Source organism: Leopardus geoffroyi, chromosome B3 (assembly GCF_018350155.1).
Source record: "Leopardus geoffroyi isolate Oge1 chromosome B3, O.geoffroyi_Oge1_pat1.0, whole genome shotgun sequence".
Taxonomy (NCBI): domain Eukaryota; kingdom Metazoa; phylum Chordata; class Mammalia; order Carnivora; family Felidae; genus Leopardus; species Leopardus geoffroyi.
The window spans coordinates 59,773,935-59,785,601 of NC_059337.1; the positions used below are offsets into that span (position 1 = coordinate 59,773,935).

Genomic DNA, 11,667 nt, shown 5'->3' on the forward strand with positions numbered 1-11,667 from the left:
CCCTCCCCTCCTCACACTCTGTCTCTCTCTTTCAAAAATAAAATAAAACATTAAAAAATTTTTAAATAAAAAAAAAAAAAGAAATTCCACACAAACCGCAGACAACTGAAGAGAAGCAAAAAAGTTTGCATTTTCTGATATGTTCTTCAGTCTCTTCCTTTCATACGGTGACAATCCTGAAAATTCATCCTATGAAATTACACCAAAAAAATTGTTACTTTGCATGATCCATAGCAAAAGCAGCTCACAAAACAAGGTGTTGAATTCTCAAATGTATACTTTCCTTCAAACTGTACCTGTTCTATTCATTTCATGCTATCATACCAAGTGGCACATAATCTTTGCTGCATTGGACACTGAGTGTAAGAGTTTGAATTTGGGATAATACAAGATATCTGTATGGCTTCTCGATTAGATAACAAGCGATATATCAGAAGTCAAGTAGTGTAACTTAATAGCAAATTATTTCCTACTGGGCATTAATTGTACTATTACTCAAAGTTAACTTTTTATTAAACAAAACAAGAAAACACTCAGTAACAGAACACTTTAAATTCACCGAAAGGATTAAGAAAATTTAGAAAAAAAGAACAATAACAAATGAGATAAACACATGGGAAGAAAAGAATAAAAAAATCAAGCTTGCAGGTCTGATATCTAACTAATAGTTATAGAAGTAAAAAAAGACGAGCAGAAAAAATGAAAGAGAAAATTATTAGAGATATAATATAAGAAAGTTTCTCAAAACTAAAGACATGTGTTTCCAGATTAAAAGGGCCCAATGAGTATGCAGCACAACAAATGAAAAAAGATCAAAGTCTATACACATTATCACAAAATTTCTTAACACTTGAGATAAGTGAGATTTTAAAAAGTTTGAAAAAAAATCACACAAGAATCAGAATGACACTAACTTCCCAATATCGAGGGGAACTGGAAGACAATAGAAAAGTGTGTTTAAAATTTTAAGGAAAAATTATTTTCAACTTACAATTCTAAATCCAATTAATCCATCAATCAAAAGTACAGCATAAAGATTTTTTCAGACATGTAAACTACCTCTCATACACCTTTTCTCAGGAAGCTACTATAAGCAGCATTTCACCAAAATGGAAGAATACTCTAAAAAAAGAAAGACCCAAGACAGAATCCAGGATGCAGAAGTTCCAGTAGAGGAGAGATAAAAGAAATTCAAAGGCAAATGGTAAAAAGAAAGGCTAAAAAAGGGTTAAACTGTCCAGAATGAAGTAGAAAGATGAAGGGCCCCAGGAAATGTTTCATGAAAAAAATATATATACATATGAAGCCATTAAAATTCCTTCCTACAACTCTGATAGAGCTTGGGCTGTACCTAATAAGGAGATGAGAAGGGAAAGGAGTGGGTAGGCACATGTGCATAAGGCATAGTGTGAATGAAACAAGTCTTCATCTTCCATGTTAAGTCAATGGATAACATGGAGGGAATAAAGACTAAAACGGCTGAGAGTGCAATTTGGCTATTGGGCAGCAACAATCACAGAGAAGTATGTGGCAGAAAACTGCTGGGTGTTTTGGTTTGTTTCTGAGTATCTGTGTGTGTACATATGGAATTATCTTTGTGTGTGTGTGTGTATATATATATACATATATATACATGTATATGTATACATGTGTGGAATTATAAGACTTAAATGTGGATGTACATGTATTACTTGGACCAAAATAAAAAATTTTCCTCATACACACAAAATAACAATGACAGCAAAGGTAAAAGGTTATGTTGTCATTGCCTTTACAACTGCTTTCAGAGAAAAACATCACCATCATCATCATCAAAGGCTTTCTCAGATTCTATTTCAAAATGCTACACACTGAAATCAAAGGAGCGCATTTAAATGATTCTACTTACCACAGAAGAAAATTTACTAAGACAAATGATCAGTTTTCTTAAGTGGTATGTGTAATTCAAACTATTCTTACCCATTACCCACCTCTCAAAAACCTACAACATGTAAGAGGAAGACCAATCAAAAAACATCAGGAAAGGGGGCACTCGAAGTAAACATATTATAGGAAAAAGAAGTTAAAAAAAAAAAAAAAAAAAACTCCACTATCTTCAGACACTTAAGATGTTACTGCATCCTGGGGCCCCGGGGTGCCTCAATTGGTTAAGCATCCAACTCTTGGTTTAAGCTCAAGTCATGATCTCACGGTTCGTGGGCTCGGGCCCCAGACTGGGCTCTGCAATGACAGTGCCAGAGTCTGCTTGAGATTTTCTCTCTCTCTCTGCCCCTCCCTGCTCACTCGCTCTCTCTCAAAATAAACATTAAAAAAAAAAAGCTATTGCATCCATAAAACAAGGGATACCATGTTTAAAAAATAAAAGAAGTGGGGTGCCTAGGTGGCTCAATCAGTTAAGTGTCCAACTTTGGCTCAGGTCATGATTTCATGGTTCATGAGTTAGAGCCCCACATCGGGCTCCATGTTGGCAGTACTGGGCCTGCTTGGGATTCTCACTCTCCTCTCACTCTGCCCCTCCCCCACTCGCGTGCACTCCCTCTCTCTTTCAAAATAAACTTAAAAAAAAATCAGGGGTGCCTGAGTGGCTCAGTCAATCAAGTGACCAACTCTTTGTTTCAGTTCAGGTCACAACCTCACGGTTCGTGAGTTCAAGCCCCACTTTGGGCTCCAAGCTGGCAGTACAGGGCCCACTTTGGATTCTCTCTCTCTCCTTCTCTCTCTGCCCCTCCCCTACTCATATTCTCTCTTTCTCATAATAAATAAACTTTAAAAAATTATTTTAAAAAAATAATCAAAGAAATAACTTGGATTAAAAGCTTGTGGCACCTAGTTGACTCACTTAGTTAAGTATCTGACTTTAGTTCAGATCATGGTCTCTCAGTTCCTGAGTTCAAACCCCACATTGGGCTCCACACTAGCAGTGCAGAGCCTGCTTGTGATTCTCTCTCCCCTCTTTCTGCCCCTCCTCTGCTCATGCTTTCTCTCACTCTCAAAATAAATAAACTTAAAAAAAAATGCTTGATGCCAAAAACTCAAACAATGTATGAACCTATTCATGTACTGTTCTCAAAATGACAAAACTGTAGATATGAAGAACAAATTAGCAGTTGTCAGGGGCAACAGAGGATGAGAGGGAGAGCTATAGGCATAACTACAAAGAAATAGCCTGGTGGGGCGCCTGGGTGGCTCAGTCAGTTGAGTGCCCGACTTTAGCTCAGGTCATGATCTCACAGTTTGTGAATTCGAGCCCTGCATCAGGCTCTGTGCTGACAGCTCAGAGCCTGGAGCCTGCTTCGGATTCTGTGCCTCCTCTCTCTGCCCCTCACCCACATGTGCTCTGTCTCTGTCTCTCAAAAATAAATAAATGTAAAAAAATTAAAAAAAAAAAAAGCCTGGAAACAAAAAAACAAATAGCCTGGGGCAGCTGGCTTGCTCAGTTGGTAGAACAAGCAACTCTTGATCTCAGGGTCATGAGTTCAAGCCCTACATTGGGCCTGGACCCTACTTAAAATAAATAAATAATTTTAAAAATTAGCCTAACAGAGATTTTTGTGGAGATGGAATAGTTCTATATCTTGATTATGGTGATAGTTGTATTAACAATATGTGATAAAATGATACAGAACTATACACACACCTTGTACCAATGTGAATTTCCTAGTTTTGATATTGTGATATAGTTACATAAGATGTACACATTGGGAAAAACTGGGTGAAGTGTACATGATACCTCTCCATACTATTTCTGCAAATTGCTATGAATCTATAATCACTTGGAGATAGAAGTTTCTTGAAAATAGATGTTTCTAACAGCTAACATCTTACTTAATGGTGAAAGACTGAAAGCTTTTCCCCTAAAGCTCAGGATTAAGAAAATATGTCTGCTCTTGCTACTTCTATTCAACACTGTACTGGAAATTCTAGGACAAATAGGACAGGACAATTGGGAAAAAATAATAAAAGACATCCAGATTGAAAAGGAAAAAATAAAGCCATCTTTATTGCCAAAATATGACCTTATATATAGAAAATACTTTAAGAATTCATACAAGGGGTGCCTGGGTGGCTCAGTCGGTTAACCATCAGACTTCAGCTCAGGTCATGATCTCACAGCTCGTGAGTTCAAGCCCTGTGTCAAGCTCTCCGCTCTCATCACAGAGCCCGCTTTGGATCCTCTATCTCCCTGTCTCGCTGCCCCTCCCTCCCTCTCTCTCTTTTTCTCTCAAAATAAACAAATATTTAAAAAATTAATTTTTGGGGCGCCTGGGTGGCTCAGTCAGTTAAGCGGCCGACTTCAGCTCAGGTCACGATCTCACGGTCCGTGAGTTCGAGCCCCGCGTCGGGCTTTGGGCTGATGGCTCAGAGCCTGGAGCCTGCTTCTGATTCTGTGTCTCCCTCTCTCTCTGCCCCTCCCCCGTTCATGCTCTGTCTCTCTCTGTCTCAAAAATAAATAAACGTTAAAAAAAAAAAATTTTTTTTTTTTTTAAATTAATTTTTAGGGGCACCTGGGTGGTTCAGTCAGTTAAGCATCCAACTTCAGCTCAGGTCATTGTCTCATGGTTCATGAATTCGAGCCCCACATCAGGTTCTGTGCTGACAGCTCAGAGCCTGGAGCCTGCTTTAGATTCTGTCTCTCTCTCTGACCTTGACCCGCTCCTGCTCTGTCTCTGTCTCTTAAAAATAATAAGTGTTAAAAAAAAATTAATTTTTAGGAAAGACTGAACCCTAAAAACATTATGCTCAAAGAATCCAGACACAAGAAGCCATGTACTATATGATTCCATTTACATGAAATGTCCAGAATAAGCAAATATATAGACAAAGACAGTAGATTAGCTGTTTCCAGGGCTGGGTTAGGGAGGTGGGGAAGTTGGTAGTCACTGTTAATTGGCAGGGGTTTCTTTTCATAGTGAAAAAAATATTCTGAAACTAGACAGTGGTAATGATTGTACAGTACTGTATATATACTAAAAACCACTGAACTGTATACTTTTAAATAGTTAATTTTATGTTATGTAAAATTTATTTCAATAAAAATATATGCTTGATGATAGAAACCAGATACGTGCATAGTCTCAAACCATCTCCCTCCAAATATTTAATAATTACGAAGGGAAAAATATTGTTTCCATTAGAGAATCCTGACAGATACCACCTTAGCCAAATGATCAAGGTCAACATCACCAGTAAAATATATCAACATCACAGACACCTTAATATGATGCACTGAGGAGGGCACATTCACTTCTGTGGTATCCTTCCCCAAAAATGCAAAGCCTTAATATAATCTTGAGAAAATAGACAAACTCAAATTGAGGAACATTACATAAAATAACTATTCAGTACTCTTTAAAGGTGCCAAAGGTTATGGGGCGCCTGGTGGCTCAGTCGGTTAAGTATCTGACTTCAGCTCAGGTCATGATCTCAAGGTTCACGAGTCTGAGCCCTGCATCAGGCTCTGTGATGACAGCTCAGCACCTAGAGCCCACCTCAGATTCTGTGTCTCCCTCTCTTGCTGCCTCTCCCCTTCCCCACCCCCGCTCATACTCATTCTCTCTCAAAAATAAATAAAAATCATTTTAAAAAAAGTGCCAAGGTTATGAAAGACTAAGGAACTGTCACAGACTGGAGGAGACTACAGAAACACGGCTATTAAATGCATTGTGCAATCCTAAACTGGATACTGGAACAGAAGAAGGATATTAGGGAAAAAAAACAGTGAAATCCTAATCAAGTCTGTACTTTAGTTAATATTATTCTACCAAGGTTAATTTCTTTGTTTGATAAGTGTTCTATGCTTATGTATGGTATTAACACAATAGGAAGCTATGTGAAAGACACGTATATCAGAATTCTCTGTATTATTTTTGCAACTCTTCTGTAAGCCCAAAATGTTTTCAAAACTTAAAATAAAGCTAACTGTTAAGAAATTCTCTATCAAGTTAAAACATTTAATAAAAGTGCTGAGAGATAAAATTTTCCAAGTTTCCCAGAAAACAGAATAAAATTCTAGACTTATAGGCTAATACACTTGTCTGTGCTGTGAAAAAAGCCTCCCCTCATTTGGAGAAGAAATTAGCTTGTAAACAAAATATTGTTTCTCAAGCATGGTACCACAAAACCTAGTCATTTTAACTCCAAAAAGATAACTAATGAAAGGAAGAGAAAAGAATGAAATGTCCTATAAAAGATGTTAGATCTTTCAGTTTGTCCGAAGAAAATGTATGCTGGGCATTTATAACTCTACTTGACTAGCTTCAGTACTTACTTAGAAATGTTCTAATTTCTGACTCTATATCCTTACATCAAATTAAAATCTCGATAGATGAATGGATAAAGATCGGGGGGGGGGGGGGGGGGGGGTACCTGGCTGGCTTAGCCAGCAGAACATGGCACTCTTGATCTCGGGGTTATAAGTTCGAGCTCTACAATGGGTGAGGTTACTTAAAAAATCTTTAAATCTTAATAAAAAAAAAAGGAAAAGAAGATGTGGTATATACATGAAATGGAGTATTATTCAGTCATAAAAAAGAATGAAATCATGGGGCACCTGGGTGGCTCAGTCAGTTAAGTGTCCGACCTCAGCTCAGGTCATGATCTCACAGTCTGTGAGTTCCAGCCCCATGTTGGGCTCTGTGCTGACAGCTCACAGCCTGGAGCCTGCTTCAGATTCTGGGACTCCTTCTCTCTCTGCCCCTCCGCCTCTCACGCTCTCTCTCTCTCTCAAAAATAAACATTAAAAAAAAATTTTTTTTTAAAAAGAATGAAATCTTGACATTTGCAGTAACATGGATGGAGCTAGTGAGTATAATGCTAAGTGAAGTCAGTCAGAGAAAGACACATACCATATGATTTCACTCACATGCAGAATTTAAAAAACAAAACAAATAAGCACAGAAAAAAAAAGAGACAGATAAACCAAACAACAGATTCTTAACTATGAAGAACAAACAGATGGTTGCCAGAGGAGAGGTGGGTAGTGGGATGGGTAAAATAAGTGAAGGGGATTAAGAGTACACTTATGATGAGCACTGAGTAGTATACAGAATTGTTGAATCACTATATTGTACACCTGAAACTAATATAACATTGTATGGTAACTATATTGGAATTAAAATTAAAAACAGGGGCGCCTGGGTGGCGCAGTCGGTTGAGCGTCCGACTTCAGCCAGGTCACGATCTCGCGGTCCGTGAGTTCGAGCCCCGCGTTGGGCTCTGGGCGATGGCTCAGAGCCTGGAGCCTGTTTCCAATTCTGTGTCTCCCTCTCTCTCTGCCCCTCCCCCGTTCATGCTCTCTCTCTGTCCCAAAAATAAATAAACGTTGCAAAAAAAAAAAAAAAAAAAAAAAAAAAAAAAAAAAAAAGATTAAAAACAAAAAAAAACTTTAAAATAAATTAAAAAATAAAAATCTACTTTAGCCTCATATACCGAGAATCTTATAGTCAAAGAGGCCAAAGAAATAATCTAATCCATTGGTTCTCAAAATGCCAGTCTGAACCAATAGCACCACAATCTCTAGGAAACCGTGTTAGACATGCCAATTCCTTACCCCACTCCAAAACTTCTGAATCAGAAACTCTAGTGATAGAGCCCTGCAATGGAGTTTTAACAACTCTCCAGGCAATTCTGATATAGGCTAAAGGTTGAGAATCTCGGGCCTTATTGAATTCCCTCACTTAGAGGCAATTTGCTTACAATCACAAGGTTTCTTAGAAGCAGCCACGTCTAAAACTTAAGCTTTCAATCCCCAATCCAATGCACTAATGACTTAACCCATGCGTTCCCATCAATGTCCTAGTTCTTATCTCTGAGACAACAAAGCATAAATTGAATTGCTATTTCAAAAGAACACCACAATTATCCTATCTTTCTCTACCATCACTTTCTGTTCCATCAACTTTTTGACATGTGGTATGGTTTCATCTTGTCTTGCACAAAATATGTCACTTTAAATGAAGTACAACACTCCTGATAGGTAATAGAAGCCCCAAAATTAGATGCCTAATTTCTTAAACTGATTCAAACTATTATTTTAAATAGAACTAATAAGTTTTTTTTTCCATGTATCTTCTCTACTCCATCATTTTTCCCCTTGTTGTATTTAGAGGAAATATTCAGCTGTATTAATCAATTAATGATAATTTTCCTGCCCTGATATCAAGGGTCACTCAAACACCATACGTCCCACAGGCCAAGTTCTTCTGGCACATTGTGCGTAAATATGTAAAGATGAGCAAGACACCATAAAGCATGAGTAAACCCAAAAATATTTACAATAAACTGAGAGGAAGAAAAAGGGAAACAGAATGAAAATTAAGTCAATCCTCTCCTGGACAAATCAAAACCAAGAGCAAAATTAACCAAGGAAGTTATCTGTTAAGCATTTAAAAAATAAAATTTCAATTAAATATACATAGACCCTGGACTGTGTAAGCTTATCAGAACTTCAAACTGTAAAATAAGAAAAACTTGAATAAGCTAGTAATTAAATTCTTACCAGGCCTAGTGTGGTATCTTCATCACTGTCTAGATTCTGAATGCTTTCCATATCAACACTGGGAATCACTGTATCTGAAGTGCTCTTGTGTTGTCGCTTGTTACTTTCAGTACAAACATCTAAGGATGATTTTTGCAAGGTGGATTCTGTCTTGGAGGATGTGGCTTCCATCTTTGGAGTTAAAATCCTCCTGCAAGTTTTCCTTATTTCAGTCTTCTTACATTTCTTACATACAAATTCATTGTTAGAATTCTTATTCAATAGGGATTTGGGGTGCTTAAATTGGTCTGACTTATAATTACTGAGTGAAAACGGGACAAGATACACCTTAGGTGTTTTTCCTAAAACTGTAGTCTGTACTGGTCTCAGAGATACACAAGTGATGTTTTGGTTTTCTTTATATTCATTCACCTATTTGGGTCAATAAAAGAAAGCAGAGCATTAAAACCCCAGATCCTATGCCTCCTCTTACAGATCTGTGTAAAATAAATCTAATTCTTAATTCCTGATGAAAATATAAATCCAAACTGTTAGCTTGTAAGGAAACTTTTTTCCCCACCATAATCTAAATACCCAATTCATAGCCTGAATTTAATTATTATACTAGGCGCATTTCGTACCCATGAGTCTGCAGACATATAACAATCTAATGACTACATTTATAACTGAGGAGACTATGGCAACTGTCAGTTTCTGAGTAACTGGAATTTCCAGAGTGAGAAGCCGGCATTAACTGCTTCAAAAGCAAGTGCAGGGTCCCTGATCCCACTCTGCCCCTATTTTGGGGGTTATTGGTAAAAACCTTCCTCAACACTGAAGGTCTAGTTTCCATAGAGGAAAATCAGGGCAGGTATCCTCAATTATCTTTTGAAGCAACACCCCCGAAAAACCCATTAGTTGAGAGATGCCCCAAGGAGCAATTTTGAAAATAGTTCTGGAGTGCGAAGGTGGAAGGTGCCAAATCCTCGTGTCCTCCCAGGCCTGTGCCCGGCAATCCCTCGCGAACACTGAGGCAGGAGTACAGCCGAGAACAACAGACGTTTCTCACCTTCACCTGGAGTCGCTGTCTGGAGCCCGCCTTTTCTTCGCTGGCTGAGCGCGACCCCATCTTTTCGCGGCTTAGCAGCGGGCGTCTTCCCGCCAAGATCTCGGCGGGAGGTGCTGGGAGGGGGTAGAGGAGGAGCGGCGGGGCGGGGACGGGGAGCGGGGGCGGGCCCTGGCGGGCGGCGCAGACCGGCTCTGACGCCAGCTGGCCGATGGAGGGGCCTCGGCACACGGGCATTACGGTGGTCTCTATACATGTCAAGCTCACCACCCTCAATCAAAACTCAAATTCTTTAGGGATGCGATTGGACCGAATCCACATTTTTACCTTTGATCCCGGGATTTTTGATGCTGCTGATGCCAGTATCTCGCTTTGAAAAACAATGGCGCTTCTGCGCCACCTTGGAAAAACCACCTTGCCTGGCAATGGGAGCCTGGAAAAGATTCAGACGCACTTAAGGATAGAGAGCGGGGAAAATCGAAATCAACATGCACCCTTTACCTGGGCTCCCTGGTTCTTTATAACCCCAACACGAGAAAATTAGGCTATATGGCTACCATACTACCTTCTTCCTAGGAAGGGAAGTATTTTGATTTTTTTTCAAGAGTTGATAAACTGATTTAAATTTTACTTGATCATATGCCCACCAATTAACTAAGATCCTAACAATGACCGTATAAAGCCCAAAGGCTTGGGAAAGGTTGTGAAATCATTTTTGTATCACAAAGTAACATAAATAAGATTTTAGTGCCCTGTAATTTTTAGTTACAGCCATATTAACCCCCACCCCCACCCCCCCGGGTTGCCATGAGTCAAAACAATTGGTTTCCCATCAGATTTACTCTGGACACCACGGTTTTGGAGCTGTTAAATTCAAAATATAAATTTCTATGTACTCTATTTTTAAGATCCTTATCTAGCCCAAAATTACTTCCCTGGTTGGTTACCTGGGCCCTCCATTGTTCCTGGCTCCAGATTTGCCCAATTTATTTACTCTCCCAGCCTAGACCCAATAACACAGGTGAAATAATTTGAGAACTAATCCTATTTACATTAACTTTAGGGCCTTCCATGATGTAGTTCCTGCCAAACTTTCACCACTGCTTGACTCAAAACTTACTAATAAACTTTTCATAGTTTATACTTTCATAGTTTCCTTAGTAATAAAAATTATTCAAACTTTTCATAGTGTTTGATATGTACCAAAATATCTCTGAATTTCAAGACTGTACATGCTGTGCCATCTCTCCCTACCACAGCATTTATAAAATCCTTTCTATGGTGAAATGTATTCTGACTTACAATCACCCAATATTTTCTACAAACCCAGCTAGTAAATTACTATTTGTTACGATTCTGTATGCACTGTAAGAATTCCCTAACAAAACTTAAACCTGTAGACAATGCTCCATACTCCTTAGGGAGCTAAGCACGGTAAACACATCAAGTACTTTCCAATTACTTATGGACTTAAATACACTGTCTAGCCAGGAATGTTTTAATGGGCGGTCTTGAGAAATTGAAAAAACTGTTAAGCCTGAAAGTACACTGTTCTGACCTCAGACATCGCTCCAGGCCCCTTGGGGGATTTTTTTTTTTAATGGCAATGGCCTAAATCACCACCACCTGCCCTCGCGCGACCAAAAAATATCCCACCACAACTCACTTGGCTTCATCGACTGAGCTAATCAGGTGCTATTAGCAGGGCTTCTATTCTCCTTAAACTCCAATTCTGAATTGTCAACAATATGGACAAACTGCCCTTCACTATCTGCTCGACTTCTTATTGATCACTATCTCATTTTCCTCAGCTTCAAACCAACTTAAGAGGGACCCCTTAATTCGGACCTTCCTCGCCACAGGAGCTTAACAGCAAATCCCAACGGGAAGCAATTTCCCGCCAGAAGTTCCGTCCAAACACTGCGAGACTGAGTAAGCTAGAGAAGCCTGTGAACATGCGCAATAACAGACTCGGCCTTCTAGTGGGAGACGCCCACAATCCCACAATCCTCTAGTCGCGTATTTCCGGTTTTTCTAACTCCGCCGTAAGTTGCGTTTTTATCTGTCGCACAGCCGTGTCCAGCGCCTCTAGGAGAAGTGGGCTTTTCTGTTCGTTGACGTTGTC

General features: G+C 39.1%; 1 protein-coding gene across 11 annotated transcripts in view; it reads right to left on the reverse strand.

The window, feature by feature from the left end:
* Nucleotides 1-11,623, reverse strand: part of WDR76 (WD repeat domain 76) — a 64,420-nt gene extending 52,797 nt beyond the window's left edge. Inside the window, exons 1-4 of one of the 11 annotated variants that reach the window (XM_045449906.1) lie at nucleotides 11,391-11,623; nucleotides 9,870-9,975; nucleotides 8,498-8,687; nucleotides 97-189 (exon numbers count right to left, since the gene is read on the reverse strand). In XM_045449906.1, coding sequence (XP_045305862.1) covers nucleotides 97-189; nucleotides 8,498-8,687; nucleotides 9,870-9,975; nucleotides 11,391-11,499 — 498 coding nt within the window. In that variant the 5' untranslated portion in view covers nucleotides 11,500-11,623. The other 10 variants (XM_045449908.1, XM_045449907.1, XM_045449904.1 and 7 more) reach the window with 10 other exon arrangements.
* Between the last annotated feature and the right edge of the window lie 44 nt (nucleotides 11,624-11,667).